Source organism: Candoia aspera, chromosome 9, assembly GCF_035149785.1.
Source record: "Candoia aspera isolate rCanAsp1 chromosome 9, rCanAsp1.hap2, whole genome shotgun sequence".
Taxonomy (NCBI): domain Eukaryota; kingdom Metazoa; phylum Chordata; class Lepidosauria; order Squamata; family Boidae; genus Candoia; species Candoia aspera.
In genome coordinates this window covers 14780141-14799645 of record NC_086161.1, presented here as the reverse complement: position 1 = coordinate 14799645, position 19505 = coordinate 14780141, and the positions used below count along the sequence as shown (strand labels likewise).

Below are 19505 nucleotides of genomic sequence, written 5' to 3'. Positions count from 1 at the left end.
AGGAGCATCAATCCCATTTTCCAAAGAGATTCAGACACATCAGATGCATTTTCAGTTGGCACTCCAAGCAGAGCAAGGACAGAGGGGGAAAAGAAGAATGCAAACCTACTGAATTTGGGTCACTAAAGGTCTACATAGTAAGATCCTGCCTGTCTTTACATCTTAGGGAAAAGAGGATACAGCTCTGCATTTCCTTCCCAGCAATTTCATGGGTCCCTCCACCCATCCTCTGGCCTTGTAGGCAGGACAATTAAGGGGACACAAAGGGCAGCAGGGAGAGAAATGTTTCTGCTTCTATTCTTTTTCCTTGCTTCAAAAATATGTGAAGTTCATTCTACTGGCCATGGGATCATCTGCTCTACTAGTAAAGGAACAAGAGTTCTTTTCCAACGTGGGGACCCAAATTCTTCAACTGGAGGCATGTTGCTTTTCTCGTTGGCACTTTTGCATCCCTAATTTTTATGAGGGACTCTTGAGTCCCACAATGGAGGAGGCCCCATCCAAAATATTGTTCAGACTTTCCAATGATCAGATGGAGCAATACTTTCCTTTGAAGGTAGAAGAAGCAGGTCAGTTAAATGATAATTCCAGGAAATTGGAATGGGGGTTCTCCACACATTCCCATTTATTAGGCCATTGATTTCAGTGGACAAAAATAAAGGAATGAAAAAGATTATATTGTCCTAGGAACCAGTGAAAAAGAAGAGGGAGGTAGATTTCAAATAAACATTTTGCCCCCAGATTTCTCCAATTCTTAACAGGCAACTGTAGGTTCAGCCCACTGGCTCCAAAGTGTGTGTGTGTGTGTGTGTCCCACACAGGAATTTCTCTCTTTTCTGAAGGATTTGTAGGACCACAGTTCAATGATAAAGCACATACTTTGCATTAAAAGGTCCCAGGTTCAATCCTTGGCATCTCCAGATAAAGCTCAGAAAAATTCCCATCTGAAACCCTGGAGACTTTGCAGTCAATGATGACATTGGCTAGAAAGACCAATCATCAGTGTAAGGTAGTATTCTCTAACAGGAATGAGATCTGATTGTGAAAGAAGCATTATGGGTGAGGAACAAATTGTCCCAGAAATGATGCCGAAGGATCACAAGGAGCAGCTACAAATAAAAGACTATAAATCTTGGCTTTCCAGGCATTCCTTAATCAGAACTTGGCTTACTTAGCAGTAGACTTCCTGACACAACTCATTTAGATAAGTTTATTGTAGGCTAGAAAGAAGCCATATACACACAGATGATTTCCTCACTGCAGTACAGTACAGTCTAGGAAAATCAAAGCCGATATAGAAGTCTGTGCTCCAGATTTAGATTCTAGGCTTTTTCCTCCTATTTCGATACCAACTGATACTTGGCTGTTCTCTAAAGGGGTTGGGAGACATGGTTCTTTCTGGCCTCAGACCTGCTGATATTTGACTCACTAGCTTCACTTCACATATATTACACAGGGTTATTTGCAGCTGCAATCAAACAGACTCTGTAGTGAAGTGTTTCTCAACCTTAGCAACTTTAAGGAGTGTGGACTTCAACTCCCAGAACTACCCAGCCAGCAGCTTAAATGCTTAAATCCTATCTCTATGGCTTTTAGCTAACATATTACACCTTGTTCAACAACTTGGCCTCTGATTTACAATGGCTGGTGCCATTTCTGATACACAGTGGAGCATTCAGGGAGTTCTTAGGGTATCAGCCTGGGGAAACCAGGTGGAATGGTTTTAAATAATTGGCTGTTTCTTTCCCAGTCACTTCCCAAATGTACCCCAGCATGGAAATGGAAAAATGTACCCCATTTTTCTGCAAAGTTGGGTTGGAGCTGTCTATCCCAACTATCAAGATCTCTGCCCTGTGCAGTCACCACCTGAGCAGGTTCGTTCAGATCTTCATGTGAGTTAAAGCTTAATCTTCTTGATTCTTCCCACAGGATCCCTCCCCAAACCTAGTCATTACTAATTATTCATTAGGGTAAAAATAAGCAACAGAGGGAAGGGGACGCAGAGGCACCAGAAAGGGAAAAATACAGTAGTGTATATACTTGCAGATAAGCTCATCCGTGGATCAGCTGATCCTCAAAATTTTCGTATGTTTTAATTTTCACAATTGGCTTATCCATGGGTGGTGCATCTTTCATGGTATTTTGGTTAAAAATTTGAGGGTGGGCTTTTCAGTGAGTATATATGGGTACTTTTAAAAAGTATTACTGTATATACTCACAGATAAGCCCAACCCACAGATAAGCTGAACTCAATTTGTGGGGTGTATTTTTGAATCTAAAATTCTCGCCTTATCCATGAGTGTACATGGTAAGAAATTTTGTTTCTTATATTGTTTCTTTCATCCACTGCCATTTTAGGGGAGAACTACAATTGATGAAACTTTAATTATTGTACTAGAAAGAATCCAATTTCGGCCATCTTGCAATCAGGCCAAAATTTTGGTAATCTTGCACAGCATATCTCAAGGGATACATTAGCTTCCAAATGGACTCCACGGCACTTCATTATTGCAACCACAACTTTTACGGTTCAGCTTCTCTGCGTTCTGTTGTTGGAAGTAGAAAAAGTAAGAAAATATGATCCCAAAGGCCTGCTTCAGCCACCCACTTCTCTTGTGATTTAAGGTTCTTTCTCCCTTTCCACCACTGAGTGCAACCCATGTTTTCAAAATAGCACATCTTGGTTTGGGATAGGAGACTGTTTGGCTTTGGTGGAAACAGATGCCCACAGATTCTGGGGTGTACAGATTATGTTAGCTAATAATAGCTTGGCTGAAATGCACGGCCCCACATCAAGATGGAAAACCTCACTAGGATTCTTGCCCAAGGAGTGGTTAAAAGTGAAATCTTTGCCTTGCTCAGCTTGCTTTGGCTTGCTAAGCCTTCCTTGGGGCAGGCACACTACTAAGCATCATCGAGGTAGGTGCTTGGCCTTTCCAAAATCCATATTTATTCTTAAAGAAACCATGGAGTATCATTCCCCCAGAACTTAGGTTGTCCTGGGGGACTTGCAGTAATGGTGAACCTTGGCAATGGTAATATTAGACGGGATGTATGGTTTGTACTCACCTGCTGACTGTGATTATGTTTTATTGAATTTTTAGCATGGTTTTAGTATGGTTGTATGTTGTAGGTTTATGTATACTTCCGTTGTTCCTGTTGCTGTTTTTATTGTTGTGAGCTGCCCGGAGTGACACTTGGGAGATGGGCGGCTATACAAATTTGATGATTGATAGACAGATAGACAGGCAGGCAGGCAGGCAGGCAGGCAGGCAGGCAGACAAATATTTTATGGCATTTGGGGTCTTTTCCCAAGGCTGTGCTTTAATTATAGTGCTACGATTTCCTGATCACTTTTACCCACCAAATCATAGGTTATGGAATATACAATTGTATATTTACGGTGTATAAATTGTATATTTGTATACAATTGTATACAAATTGTATATTTGTATACAAATACAACTGTATTTATACGGTGTATAAATTGTATATTTATACCGGAAATATAGAATTGCAAAGACAAGCACTATGATTGCTTGTTTATCTCTCCCATCCTCCTCCTACATCCTGGCTTACTATCACAGTTTGTTAACTAAGATAAAGTTAGCTTGGCCATAATATACCAAGATATTAATTCACATTAAGATCTCTGTAATGACCTGGTCAGTAATGGAAAGAGAGGGAAACAGGATACACATCTGGCTAGTAGTTGCGGTGTCACATCATTAACTTCTTTGGCTCAGTATTCTTTGGCTCAGTATTCTTTGGCTCTTCTTTGGCTCAGTATTCTCTATCACAGAAAGGTAATCTATGGCCCATAAGCCATGTATGGCCCTCAGAGGGTACCAGTAGAAGCTATGCAAACTCCTTAGCTCAATGGTGTTTGAATTATGAGTGAGAGTGGGTTAGTCTGAACTCAAAGCTGCTCCATATTCAACATTCTTCACCAGTCAACTATGCTGGGCAAACATGATAACCCAGTTAACAGCAAGGCAATTTCCAAATCTAACCTAGTCAGCCTTCCATGAAAAAGAGTTGGATATAGCTGGGAGGCAGGGGGAGGAACCCAACCTTCTCTATCACTGAACTCGCTTCCAAAGCCTGGTAGCATACAATACACCTCCCAAGGACTGATTAGCCATAATGGTCAAGCCACACCTGCTGCTGTCTACTTGCTCAATGCCACAGCTAGAATTCTCCTAGTGCAAGGGCTCACAGCATATTCTGTGTATCCAAAATAGTGATTTTTGACCTAGTCAGTGTGATGGTGAGCTGCCAGATCCACCCCTGAGTAGATCTAACCTGACAACTGGGTGATTATGTTAAGTATATTGTGTAAACAGGGCATCTGACTATTTACTCTATATACACATCCCCAACATCCTACCAGTCAGCTGATGCAGACTGCTGGCAAATAGCTTTGCTTGGGAAGAAAGGGGAATCCATGAAACATTCTGATTTTGGCAGTTTCATCTATGCAGTCCCTAGAATTACATGTTCTGGATGGAGCTAGACTTGCATTAGGGAGACTTGTACACTTGGCTCCCATTTGTACAAACACAATGAGATCAAATGGGAGCCTGGAGCACTACAAATGAATTGCTTGGTGAGTCAGTGTAGAAACAGTCTTGGGTGTCTCCCCTGATGAGTTCCCAAAAATCATCATCTGCCAGTCAGGCCTTTGTGGGACAATACATTCTTTATCTCTACCGAAATGTATTTGCTGCTGCAAATAGAAATCGAGGAGGGCTTTAGTCCAGAAGAGCCAGAATTTGATTCTGATAGTTGTTTCAGGCTCCTGAAATATCACAGGCCATCAGAGATGCTCAGGCTTGTTCTATGTCAGAAGACAGTTGTGATCAAACAAGCAAGAAGGAAGCAATTTCCCAATAGAACTTCCTACTAGATACTTCAGGATTGGTATTAACCATCCTCTTATGGTGACCTCTGGGGAAACACAAACAATAACATCTTTGCCTAATGGTCTGTGGGAAAAGATAACCCTCAAACGATGGGTGAACTCAGAAGGAAAGAAGAAAAGATCCAGCAGATTCTAGGTAAAGCTGAGAAGCGTTGTCAAGCTGCAGCTCAGCCAAATCAAGGGTCAGTGTGATTCCCCCAGGTAGAAGATTAGATTTGATCACAGCCACTAGATGATGCTGATCCAGCATTGCTGACCACCTTGAGCCAATCCTTTGCAAGCAAGGCAGTCTTCACACTGAGTCACCTCCCATTTCCAGCAGCTTGAAGCTAATGCCACTTAATTGCTAGGCACAAAGTCTCATGTGGCCGTACTGCAAGAGTTCTACATATCGACCACAAGCCTATTGAGAAGCCAAGCTCATTTGCTAGGGAATGTTCTTTCTTTCTTTAATCTCAAATGAGGAGCTGAAAGGAAAACACACGATTATTTTCTCAAGCATGCTGGAATCCACTTGAATAAATAACAGTTCCAGAAATGGGGCTGCTAAAACAATAAACTTCCTCAGAGCCTACCAAAAATAAAAGATGGGGAGGGGGATGCATTCCCTTGGTCAGAAAGCAGGATGGAGAAGTGCAGGGAACCTCCTCCCCCCATAAAGTAGATTTCTACCAACTCACACCCCCCCCCACAGCAGAATATGAAGCTGAGAACAAAAGGGGGGGGGAAGAGAGGGGGGAGCCTCTCTCTCTCTCAGCTCTTTCTGTTGTTGTTGTTGTTAAATCTGCAATAATTAAAAGCACATGCTTAAAGGCTAACAAGATACAGACAGAGTTCTGCATGTGGAGAGGAGACTGGCTGATCCTGCCATCAACCTATTTGGAATTATTTGGGATGTGGTGGACTTGGAGGAGGAGGAGGAGGAGGACGGGATGAAGATGATTTTAACCATTTTTTTTAAAGTTTCAATGGATGGCTTCTCTTGAAACTCCCAGCCTAACACCTCTAGTATTAATCTGTATACCTGGATAAAGAAGATAAAAAAAAAAAAATCTACACACTTGCAAGCCATTCCAGCAAAGCATGATTAAGTTTGCCACCTTGGTTCCTTGGACAATGCACTTTATGCTAAATCAGGTTATTTCTCCAACTAGCCCAGAACACTCTCTCTTCATGAACAGTGCGCTCCATGATCACAGTCTGAAATATTTATCCATCAAATCTAATCTATTTTTTTTAAAGGAAGATGTCACATATTGGACTTGAAGCCTTCTGCACACAAAGCATAGACGCTTCTTGAACCAAAATAAAAATATCCAGGCTCAGTTGCTTTAGGACAAGCTGACCGAAACAAGGAACTGGAGCCATTTTGTCTTTAATGAGATTAAACAAATTTCCTGTATGAAGATGCATTTGTAGGGGCAATACATCCCAGCTTGTTTGTTTGCTTGAGGAGGAGTGAAATCTATTGGCTACCTCCATCTTAATTCAGTAAAGATACATGTGCAACCTCTGGATCCAATCCCAATTGCCTTTTCTCCTTTTTTGACTTTCACTTTCAGCAGCTCACAGTGCTGTACAAAGCACTATATTGCAATGGGAAAAGGAAGCTTTGTGATCAATGCAAAAGCTGGCCAATCCATCTGGGCAAATCCAGTTTCTGATGCAAGCTAGAAGAACCACAAATCTTTCTAGGCCTTATGCAAAAAAGGAAAGAGAATCGTGCATTTTTAACACCAATAATAGCCTACTCCCCCTCTGGAGATGCTGAACTACGATTCCCAAAATTCCCAGTTATAGAGATATAGATAAAGAAGGGTTTTTCAATCAGAGTTCTGTGGAACCCAAGGGTTCCACGAGAGGTCACTAGGGGTTCCCTGGGAGATCATGATTTACTTAAAAAATTATTTCAAATCCTGGCAACTTCACATTAAAGAGGTAAATTTCCTTTATTTTCAGTTTAAGAACACTGTTAATGCATATACTGTATATAGGCCTACTCATGAAACGAATATAATCATTTTGTAACTTCTAGCCTGTATTTGAGCCTGAATGTGCAGGGGTTCCCCGAGGCCTGAAAAATGTTTCAAGGGTTCCTCCAGGGTCAAAAAGTTAAGAAAGGCTGGACTAAAGTATCACAGGCATCTGGCTGAAGAGGGCTGTTCCATAAAATGGAGAGTGCATTTCTATAGAAAGTGTGCTATGGATCTATATCCATCGACGTTTGAAGCTTTGTGGCATATTTGAATGTTCTGGGTGCTTCATAATTCTCCTGTGTCGTCTTAGGGATATTGTGTAGAAGCCCAAATAATGGCTTGGAAAGACTTCCATTACATTTTTTTTAAAATGTGGAAAAGTATCAAATGTTAGAAATGTAATGGATTTGCTACATAAAATTAGTGAGCAACGTAACAAATAGACACAATACCCATCAAACTGGGCAGTTAAAATGAATAGAAGACCAGTTCTCATTTTTCTTTCTTTCTTTTCCCCCTGAGGCAAGAATTGTAGAAAATACATGCAATCATCCATAAAGCTTTTCAGACAGGCTAAAATTTATTCTACTATAATTCAGCATTGCTTTTAGTAAAGTCTAAACAAAGACAATGGAACTGAAAATGGTGAATACACCAAAATTAGTATGTTAGCATGTTTTTTTTTTCCTTTACAGTCTAAACACCATTGAAATAGAGTATTACTGACTTTTTTCATGCCTAGCATTCCAATAAAAAAGTATTTCTAGGAAAGCTTGAAAACGGTTTGAAAGCAACACTTAAAATCACAGCGTATGTCCTAACAGTCAGGAACCACGCTGAGACGAGGAATAGGTCTCTAGTGTTTTATTACTGCTACATTAGACAGAAAATCCTAACAAACTGAAGAAGCGTGGGAAAAACCCAGACAGATAAACCCCAAAAGTCAAGGCGGGTCTGTTCTGTGTCTCTTTGAATGGCTGCTTAACTCCTCAGTACTATGCATGCGTTTTCCCCCCTGGATAGGGGCCCCCTCCTGCTCACCATCAGTGCTCATGACAGCGTATGTCCTTAAAAAAATCTTTTTTTAATGGGTGTGTGTGTCATACCCTCTTGTTTACTTTTGACAGATAGTTTATAAAATGTTATAGGGCATATAAAATCAACACAGTGTATTGTGTGCATTTCTATACACAGTGTATTTCTAGTTACTCTAGGTCTAGTTACTCTTACTGAACTCTAGTTCAGCAAACATGCTACACCAGATCTCAGTTGTGGAACTGATTTGGGAGAATAATACTCAACCCAACTGTATTATGTTTCTGATACAGCAAGTCCCCAGTTTAAGAACAAGTCCTGTTCCTAAGTCTGTCCTTAAGTCGAATTTGTATGTAAGTCAGAACAGTTATTTAGCATCAGTTAGTCAAATGTTTGTCTTAGTATATAGTATATATTTTACCTTTCTATGCATATAAAACACTTAAGAAACACTTCCAAATACATTAAAACATCTTAAACATAATACACAAAGCAGTATTGTGTATTTAACCCAAAACACTACTTAACTTGAATTTTTAATGTAATAGTCATTATGGCAGTCTATTCTTAACTAAGGAGTCGTCCGTAAACTGGGACATTCTTAAACTGGGGACCTGCTGTACTTTTAAGTATCCAGTGAAAGGGAGTCAGGAAGAGTAAAATAGCCAAACAGAAGCTGTGAGATTGTGCATCCTCCAGCCTACCCAGTGTGAAAGGCACAGGGCTCATCCAGCATGAGAAAGCATATTCTGTTTATCTATGGCTGATTGAGGAGTTCTATATCCCGCTACATCTTAAGTCACAGTTGACTAACCACAGTAGCTGGATTCATACAAATGCTAAGCCAAAACCCAATCACGTTATTAACTTATTAATTCATTAAGGAGCCTTAGGCAAATTATTGCCCAATATTCACATGAAACAAACTAACAGTTAACATACTGAAGTCAGGGCATTGCAAATGCTGGCTTTATCTCTCCCTTTCTTCTCAAAATATTCAGAGAAAAAGTTTGTAGAGTTTCATCATGGACTAACCACCACCTGTTGTGCCAGCCAACACCAAACCAACTGCTGTTACAATGTTTTCTGGAAACAAGCCAATTCCCAAATCATAGTTTACAATGGATTCACTAATCCAGGGTTTGGCACCCCCCCCCCCCCAGATGCTTTGGACTGCAGTCCCAGAAGTTATTTAAAAGCTATTCAAGTCACGTACACCCTTTCGCTTGAACCACGCATGAAATGCACAAAGCCACTTCAGGGCTGCTTCCTACCGCATACCAAAGAAGGGAGAAACGTTGTCAAAGTCCCTTGTCTTTCTTGCACCTAAAATTACATCATAACGTTGACAACAACAATGGTAATAATTCCTGCCTCTGCTGTAATCCAACAGCTTTTTTCCTATTTGCATACCTTTACGCTTCCTTCACTAGGATGCTGGTGAAGAAGAGACCTGCAGAATTATTATTGTAAGTCTGCCCAGGCTCCTCTGGATAGCATCCATACCATTTTGGATATTGAGAACTAGAGAAAACAGCAGGGGAGGGAAATGGTCCTCAGTGCAACACTATGGTCCCATGGAATCATATCCCTTTCCCGGCTCCCCAACCCAACGTCCTTTTGTAGAAAGCCAACTGAATAGAATGTTCTGAACGTCAGTCTCCAGTGTCACATCTAGTTTAATCTTTCTATGTCAGCCCTTCCAGGTAAAACAGACAGGAAACACAACCAGATGAGCTACTTCTGCTTTATTGTTAGGCTGTATTAACAGAATCTTGCAAGTCTGAAAGTACAAATCTCCTGCCATCCATTTTTACTGTCTGCCATGTTAGGGCAGATCCTTTCTAAGTTTCTTGCTCTGTCCATTACTCAGTGGCAGGCTTCTCCCTCTTTTATCTGATCATTCCCTAGGCAGCATCTCTTCCCCCTGTCTTCCAAGGTCATTCTCACATTCCATTACACGATGGCAAGAGGCAGGATGCTTGATACAGCTGCCAAAGCAACCCATGCACATTGGGGAATCAAGATACAGGACACATGATTGTCAAGGGCCCATGAGAGTCAGACTTCCCCACTGTGCATCTCAGGAAGCTCTGACTACTAGTCTTGCAATCAAATTGATAAGGAATATAGTATTTTAAAGAGTTTCTATTGGGCGGGCACTTGACGCTACTGCTGTTCTATGGCTGCATGTGATGGTCCTTGGGAGAATGTGCTGGAGTTTCTTCCCTCTCCTATTGTCCAGCTATCCTACTACAAAAGGACACAGGGATTTTCCTTTGCTGGCTATATCTCCTGCCCCAGCAGTCCTCACTGCTGACTTAAGTCTTTATCATTTACTGCTAACCTTCTTCTCTCCCATCTGGAAATGGACTGGCTGCTCATAGAGGTCAAAGTGCTGCAGACAGCAAGGCTTGAAAATAGTTGAGCCGCTGACTCAGCATCCTGTTGCATAGAGCCTCAAAAGCAACACCTTTTCCCATCACTGCATTAATTCTCTGCTCAGTCATGGAACTCACAGTTGATCTTGTACTCTTCATAACCACTCAGTGTGACCTACTACCTAACAAGGTTGGGGTGAATGTAAATGGGTGAGAGGAGATTAAACTTGGAATAAGAGTAGGATAAAAATCAGATACATAAACCATGAGAAAAGTGATGATTTCCTGATAGATGCAAAAGCATCAAAATAGGAATGGGAATATTCTTGCAGCTTTCTACCAGGAGAAAATACAACCTAATGCTGACATGGGCAGCAAGACAGAAAGATGCTTTATACCAACTCAAACCATTTGTCTATTTAGCTCAGTTCTGACTGGAAGCAGACTGCCAAGATTTCAAGCATAAGATTTTCCAGCTTCATCTGGAGATACTGGGGATTGAACTGGAGAATTGATACATGAACGGAATATGCTCCTAGCATGGGGCTGGGGTCCCTTCCTGTGTTAATCATGCATGTGCAACTCTGGCTTAAAATTTTGTGTGATCATGACCCACACCTGAGCAGTTCACTGTTCTTTACACACTCTTTTTTGGGCATTCTTGCTTCCTTTTCCATAAGAGAGAGAAGACAGATTGAAGGGACGTATATGATTCTACGCAAGGTAGTTGGTGGGGACCCGTCCAAATATTCTGACCCAATTCAAGTGTTAGATCAGCAGAGCCCTCTTGGAACTGTTTGACTAGATCAATCCAGGGTAACCAGACCCAGGGCAGTGATTTTTGGAAGATGCAGCTTTCTAAGGAGCAGGAGAGATGACCTGCTGAAACTCCCTCCTCTGTGCTCCCTAGACAGCCCTAGGGAAAAATGAAACAGGCCATTTTAAAGGGGGAAGCCTCTGGCATGTCCCCAGGTTTCAGGAGTCTCAGGGCTCAAATGCTGATCTCATTTTAATGCAACGTTGGTGCCTAGCCAGAGGCAGGACAAACGGAGGGACAGACTCAGGCTGACAGCCATGTACACCCCTTCCCTATATGCTGATGAGCGTCAGTTACTATTCCCTCTCCCCAGTCAAATGATAGATGGGGGCAAAGAGGAATAACCAGGCTTGTAAGCTAATAAGCAATGAGAATAAAAAGCTGGAAAGATGTCAAGGAGAGACTGGGCACAAGGAAAAAAATGGATCAGGAAAAAATTGCAGCCAAGAGTTCAGAAAAATTAGGATAGAAGTCATATGTTGCAATTTTATATATGCTTTTCTTTCCAACTTCTACATTCGTACCCCTCCCTGACACTATGTGATCTTCAGAGCCATCATGCTGCAGGCAGAAATAAAGCCAGCTCAAAATTTCCACATCTGGAAAAGGTTTGATCTCCTGCATCAGAGGGAGCACGGCTGGTTCTGACCTTAGACAGCTATCTGTCTCTTGTTAGGAATATAGTAGTTTTTCCATCAAGCTATTAGCCCAGAGGTCAGCCAGGAAAGGATGGGATTAAAATCTTGTTAATGAATGCCAAGATAGTAGGTCCTGCCAACTCAACATAACTGGAGCAACAGATAGTGCTGGCTACCTGTATGCCTTAGAGCAGTGTTTCTCAACCTTGGCCACTTGAAGATGTGTGGACTTCAACCCCCAGAATTCCCCAGCCAGTACACTGTTGAAGTTGAAGTCCACTGTTGAGTTGAAGTCCACTGTTGAGTTGAAGTCCACTGTTGAGTTGAAGTCCACTGTTGAGTTGAAGTCCACTGTTGAGTTGAAGTCCACTGTTGAAGTTGAAGTCCACTGTTGAGTTGAAGTCCACTGTTGAGTTGAAGTCCACACATCTTCAAGTGGCCAAGGTTGAGAGAACCTGCTGTAGAGGTTAAAATGCTGGCCTATGAACAGAGATTCCTGGTTCAAATTCCCACTTAGCAACTTTGGGTAGTCATTCTCTCACAGCCTAAACTACATCACAGGTTGTTATGTAGATAAAATTGGAGGGAGGTCTATTATGTATGCCTCTTGGAGCAGTTCATGGTATATGCAGCAGGCACATTCAGTTGCTAGATGTCAAAACCAGTGCACCAACATTTTGAACAGAGCTGGAAAAAGGCTGCTGAGTGACAGAGAGATGGTTGAATCAGCAGCATTCTTAGCTTTTTTGTAATTGTAAAACTCAGACCCTAAATAAACTCTTTAGGAAATAATCTCATCCTGTACTCAAGAAAAGGCACCAAATATCTAGCTTGAATGCAAATTAGTTGACTTATTAATATTATCTATCTTGTTGTCTAAGAATGGGACTTAATGTACCCAAATCAGCAGAAATGAGTGGGAAAATGGGCTGTGAAGGAACTCTGATTTTTCTGAATGGGATTCTCCCCCCTAAAAGTAAAGCTATTTGAAAAACAAGCATGCTCACTGGGTAATGGAATGGAATATCCTTGAAAAGGGCAAGGCTAACTGGCTGCCATCCAAGACAGGAACATTTGGCATTGTGAAATTGTGAAATGTTGCAATTCCCATCAGTTAGCCATTATCAGTAAATAAAACTTACATCCATCCCTTTTAAATTTGTGTTTGTTGACTGGGCTTTTGGAAAGTAGAACTTTCCAAAAGCCTTCAAAGGCACAACCAAAGATACAAATTATCAGAAAAAGTATCAGAAATGAAAATTAAGCCTCCATAATCAGAGGCAAGCTACCTTCAAATACCAACAGCCAAAGAAGGAAGGTTACTTTTGGCAGTAGGGGATAGAAAAGCTCATTCACTGGAAGTGCAATCTCTTATGCACCAAGAAATGCTGTAAGTAGTGGATTCTTCTGCATATGAGTGGGATAATGTGCCCTGATATTTTAAATGCTCAAGAACCTATGAAAAGCCAGAGAAGGGAAAAAGTGTGCTTGGGGTTCCTTGCACAGAGTCCCACACAGAGTCTCCCTGCACTGGATTAATGAGTTTTCCCAGAATCCCAGAATTATCGATTGCAGGAGCATAGGTGCAGATGTGTTTTCAAAGAACACACCAAAATCTTACAAATGCAAGCATGGAACCAGGAACACGGCAAAAGGCAGAGAGCCACCTGGCCTTGCATAGTACAAATGCATGCTCAGTTCTGAGCAACACACAAATTCTTTCTTTCTTTCTTTCTTTCTTTCTTTCTTTCTTTCTTTCTTTCTTTCTTTCTTTCTTTCTTTCTTTCTTTCTCCATCTTTGGACTGAAACTGCTATGTGTAAGAATACAAAAATGATGTCGAAGCCAGCCCACAAGATAAAAATCATGTGCCAACACAAGTGACATAAAAGCTAAACTAAGCACCTTGAAATGCTTGGATATAATGAATGAATGCAAGCCCAAGTACATTGACTTGGAAATAAGCTTCAGTGAACTGTCAGCATCCCAAAAGCAATTTCAAACTTCAATGGCATCCAGAGCCCCTGTTATTATAATTACCAAAAATGTGATGCACCATTTGCCTTCAAGCTGATGTAGAAAACACACAAAGACAGTCACGTAAATCTTGAAACAGGCTTAAAACAATGGATAACTCATTCCCCCCCCCACACACAAAAAACCTAGGAAAAAAGATAAATCCTAGGTCCCACACGTTTTGTGTGCTTACTTTGTCCAAAAGGTGAAGGACAACCCCTGACCTACAAGGATGCTGGAGGAATTTAATCTGTGCAAATTCCAATACAAGCTGATTCGACTTGTGCCTTCTGAACTAAAACACTGATCCAAACTTGGTTATCTGATGACTTTTTAAATTCCTGAACATTCTGCTCATGTTCTAACACAGCTTGAGTTTAATGGGGCTTGCTTATTTCTGAAATGGAAAAGAATTTTGTTCAGTGCCAAAAACGTCTCTTGCATTTTTCCCTGGCTGTTCTCCTTTGATTGGAGGGAAAGGAAGAAGTGTGTGTGTGTGTTTTAAGAGAAATGGGGCTGGGGTCTTCTTGCCCTTATTTAATTATAAGGTGGCCAAAGAATATATGGGAATTGTCTGTATTTCATAATATCACTTCTCCCTACAGCCTCCCTGGCTTCCTACATTTCCATTACATCCCAAGGAAACAGCACAGCTTTTTCATGTGGAGAAATGTGAACAGCCAGGGAAGCTTGAGGGTGATTGGATGCTACAGAAAACATGCCAGAAGGAGCATCCTTTGCCACTTGGCAATAAAGTCAGTCCAGTACCACCCTGAAGAGAAATCAAAAAGCAATTCTCCATCATCCTGCAAACGAGACAGAAACACCAAAGGGGGAAAACTTGAAAAATTGCAAGGCAAACTCCAGAGCAGGAATACAGCCTTAGAACTAAACACCATTTTGCTACCTCTGCAGAAAGACTCCATGACTAAGTTGAACCTTCCCCAATGGTTCAGAAGGCCTTTCTGTTGGGAAGATGAAATGAGAGGAAGAAGGACCACAAGCAACAAAGAACTGTAAGCAGAGCTGAACTTGACGATCTGGAAGGAGGCCACTTTGCTTTCAAACTGCTATGCTCTGGGCCATGCAATCCTGTGCAGAAACGATGCCAAGCGTTGAAATGTAACCCTATTCTTAACTGAGCTTTACATCACATCTGGCATGGAGAGCATTTTTGCTTCAGGAAGAGGCTTCTGGATGTCCCGTTGAGCCAGGATCCAATTTTACAGACTCTGTTATAACATCCCACTATATCAGTTGGAGCCTTGTTTGAATCCTGCAGCCTCATTAGCAAGCTGAGAAAGTCAGGAATGTCCTCCCCCCCCCCACCCCTTTCCAAGTTCTGCTCCTGAATGTATTAACTTTCGATGCATCAAGCTGAGTTTCCCGTCTGGTGCCAGAAGTCAGCTGTGATATTTCCCTTGAAGGTTACAAATGCACTGAAAATAAGCACACAAGGGGACCCGCTGGCATAAGCTCTCTTTCCTCCATTAAAAGAAAATTGGCACAAAGATTAGAGTTTTATGAAAGAAGGCTGCTCGCCTTCCCCAGCCTTCCCAGTTTTTGCAAGAAGAAGCACAAATCGTGTTCTTTGGACACTTATTATACACACTCATTGGATTTCAGAAGGGAAGGAGCCAAAATATAAAAGCATAATCTCTAAGCACAGGCCAAGGGCTCCATGCACATATCTGGTGCATGCAGCCACACTTTCTGAGACAGTGTAATGATCCATTATTTAACATTTTAAATGCAGTGATGACCTCCCTCCCTCACCCCACCCCAAGGTGGTTAGACAGTCCTTGAAACTGCAACAGTGAATTGCAGTGGCAAAGAAGGAGGGAATTTGGGGAGACAAACAAGACCTTCAGAAGCAGGGGAGAGTTTACATCCAGACATTGGATTGCTACCTCTGCTATATATAAAGAATATATAATGGGATCATCCAAAGACTTAACAGCAGATATGGGGAGTTCCACGCCCTCCCCAAAGTTGTGGATGTGGAAAAACAAATTAAGGAAAAGGCCAGGGGGGTGGGCACAGAGAGACACTTTTGTTTTAATTGGAACAAATGGTGTATAAAATGATTAAGATGTCGGTCGGACTACAATTGGGGAGTTCCAAGTTAACTCTCAGTCACATAGGATTGCTTAAATGACCCTCAGTGTCCCCCAAAACAGATTCTGTGTTAAGCTTTATCTAATACTGCATGGGCTGTCAAATGAGCTAGGATCAGATCATATGCATATGGATCAAGTGCATACTGTATATACACTGGCCCAGTATCCTGCAGCTAACTGGTGAAATTTATGACAATTCATCCATTAATTTATTTCCTTAATTTATTTCTGTATGACATGTTCCTATCAGAGTAGGCCCGAGCCAGTCAGTAACTCCTGCAAATTGTAACCAACTCAAAAATAAATATGCAGTATATCAAATATAAACAATAGAGACAATATAAAATAATAAAAGTCATCACAGCATCAAAGCCAATGTATAATCAAGGAATGATCCAGGATATGGGGCACCATCTTCAAAACCTGCCAGCAAAATCAAAACATTGCTTCTACGGGCAGAAGGCTAAGCTATAAAAAAGGTGGCTTTAAACTTTTCTCAAAATACTCAAGAGAAAAGGCAGACTTGTCTTCAGGACTGTGAGGCTGCAGTCCTGATGCAAGTCTGCAAGAGTTGGAACTGGACCCAAACTTCAGCAAAGCACATATGGAGCAATGTCAGAACACCTCTGACACATGGAGAGTGCAGACTTCCTGGGGGGAGGGGACTGCATGCCAGTTTAGACTAAGGTGTGACCTTCTAGGAATGGTTGAACTCCAATATCCATCAGTCCAAGCCAGCATAATCAACAGAGAGAAATGCAGGGAATTGGAGCAGAACAATGTCTGGAGGGGCACATTTTACCAACTCTGAATTAAAGGAAAAAGCATCCAGGATGCTGGAATTCCATATAGTCATCTCAATAAATCCTAACCTTTTTGTTTCACAGACCAACCATTAAATACAATGAGGTTGCTGTGTGCTTACACAGATCACTTCAAATAGTATTTTATTTTCCTTGTACTTTATTCATACCGTGATGGCAAAATCTAATACGGTTAATCTTAAACACATCATGGGAAATATAGGCTTTCAGTTCTGCCAGAGTAAGGAGTAAACATACCCAAAACTGTATTGCTGATTCCTCTGATGTTAAGGTGACTATTACGTCTATATAATCTCGCAATTGTAATTTTCATAATGTACTGGACAGATATTTCACTTGTTACCATTTCCCTCTCTGGTTTTGTTTTTCCTAAATTCTTTCAGGCAAACTAGGGCAACAGTGTTTCCAGTTCTATTAGCCCAACTCATTCACGACAAGAAATCGTTGTAACCTTTCCAAGGCTAGAAACAGCTCCCCTTGGCCCATCAGTCTCCCCCCGACCCCAGCCCACCCGAGACTCCCAGCACTGCAATGTGAAAAGCAGCTTTCCAGCACCTTCTGGCACATGTGTAGAATAACTATCTGCCAAACTGCGCATTTGCTGTAGTGGGGAAAATATCTCTGTGAAATGCATGGATGACAGCAGTTTCTCAACCTTGGCGGCTTTAAGATGTGTGGACTTCAACTCCCAGAATTCCCCAGCCAGCCATGCTGGCTGGGGAATTCTGGGAGTTGAAGTCCACACAACTTGAAGCCGCCATGGTTGAGAAACACTGGATTATAGCATTAGTGGAATACAGTAGATTGACTTCCTAAAATGCACAAAATAGCCAAAGTGGGTGGATTAATAGACACATGCGCAGAATGGTGGGGCAGCAGCCAACTGTTGAAGGGAATGGAAAAATGAAACTATGCAAATCGGGACTATTACGTTAACTCTTCAAATATACAAGGGGTGCCCCCACTTGTCTTGACTTCTTCATATACAGTTTTCCTTCTCCCACCTAAGACCCCAACCATACAGGGTTTGGAGGCAGATATTTAGGATTCACAGAATCGGATCCCCCCTCCCGTGCAACACTGCAAGGCTGGACTGCTGTATTTTAATGCAAAGGGCCACCTCCCCCAATTCAAAGCACCTTAGTGTCTGCTTAAGGCAATGCTTGAGTGGTCTGATAAACTGGCATATAATTCATAAATACTTGAATCAACCTCTCTCAAGCCAAGACACCCTCCAGTTGTTTTGGACTACAATTCCCATGAATTTACAGTGGTTGCCATGTGCTAGCAAGGGGAGGGGGCTTTCTTTGCACACAAGCAGATTACTTGATGGGTAGATTCGCACAACTTGCTAACGCCTAAATCCAGATTATCAAAACCAGGACCCCTCAGACTCACATAAGGTATTAGCCAAGCAAAGGGCATTATGATCCCGGTGTACAGTGCTATCGTGTTAGAGTGGCTGGTTCCCACAACCAGCAGGATCCAGCCCCATGTTAACGTGCCGGCCAAATCCAGCCAGGGTGCCGAATGCGTCTCTGTAGGCTACATCCTGCGTCCTTAGCAACTGAACGGCCGGCAGGTACCCCTGAGCGGGGGAACCGGTCCCCCTTCGCTGCCCTTGTACGACAGCGACGAGCAGCGGGAATCGCGATCTGACTCCTGTGCGCCGTCGTCGCGGCGGGCTTGTGGCTTTGCTGATGCCCGCTCCCTCCCAACCCCTTCCCTATATTTCGAGCCCCGGGGTTACAGAACAGGACAAAGCCGGGAGTGAGCCTCTGAGCCCGAGCAGAGCGCGCTCCTCCGCCGCGACGGCTGCGAGGAGGGGGGCGCCTTAGCGTCGTGCGGGTAGCCTCTGAGCGCGTGCAGAGTCCCAGGAGCGGCGGGAGCAGCCTCCGGCACCCCTCCCGCCCCCTCCTCCAGGACGCAGATCCTAACTTTCAAATGCCAGAGGAATAGAGGGAGCCGCCCGCGCTACTCACAGGGTGACGGTGTCGTTGGGCAGCAGGCGCGGCGCCGGCGGCTCCCTCAGCTCCTCGCCGCTGCAGCTGACCCGCTTCCTGGCCGGGGCCAGCCCCTTCGGCCTCTCGCCCACGCACTTGCAGCCGCGCAGCTGGAGGGGGCAACTGCGCGCCCCGCCCGCGCCCCACAGCGCCGCCAGCAGGAGCAGGGCGCCCGTCCAGAGCATCCTCGACGGCGGAGGCTGCCAGCCCATCCTCAGCCCATCGTCGCCCGCCCGCCGCGCCCTGCCCTGCCCTGCCCGGCAGCCTTCGGCGTCCGGAGCGCCCCGGGGACCTCGGCAGCTCCGGCAGGCGCGCCAGGGAGCGTCCGCCCAGCTCCGCAGGCTCGTTCCCCGGCCGTCACGCCCGCCCCGAAGGCAGCCCCGGCCGAGCCGCGTAGCCTGCCCGGAGCTCGGCTGCCCCCGCCGGGGCTGCGCCTTGCATGGCCGGGGAGGGCTGGCGCTGGGCTCGGCGAGGATGTCCGGCGGCCGGGCTGCTCCGCAAGGGTTGGATCTCGCGGCTGGGGCTGCCGTGAGACGGGTCCCTCCCCTCGATCGCCCGCCCGGCCAGCCTGCTTCCCGGCCGCGGCGGGGCCCTAGCGCCGCCCCGTTGGCGCTCGCTCTCGGCCGCCGTCGCCGACCTGGAGGCGACGAGGGCGGGCGGGCTTGGATCGACACCAGGGCGCGGGGGGTTAAAGGCAGAGAGTCAAGGAGTTCCCTCTCCCCGCTCCCCTCGCTGAATCCACGGGAGTTTTGCCCAGCTGTCGAGGCTTCGT

The 19505-nt window shown here is 43.7% G+C and overlaps 1 protein-coding gene across 1 annotated transcript in view; it reads right to left on the bottom strand.

Moving 5' to 3' along the window:
* ADGRA2 (adhesion G protein-coupled receptor A2) overlaps positions 1-19231 on the bottom strand; it is an 86231-nt gene extending 67000 nt beyond the window's left edge. The window contains exon 1 of the mRNA XM_063311437.1: positions 18713-19231. Coding sequence (XP_063167507.1) covers positions 18713-18945 — 233 coding nt within the window. The 5' untranslated portion in view covers positions 18946-19231. The remainder of the gene's footprint in view (positions 1-18712) is intronic.
* Positions 19232-19505: the final 274 nt, after the last annotated feature.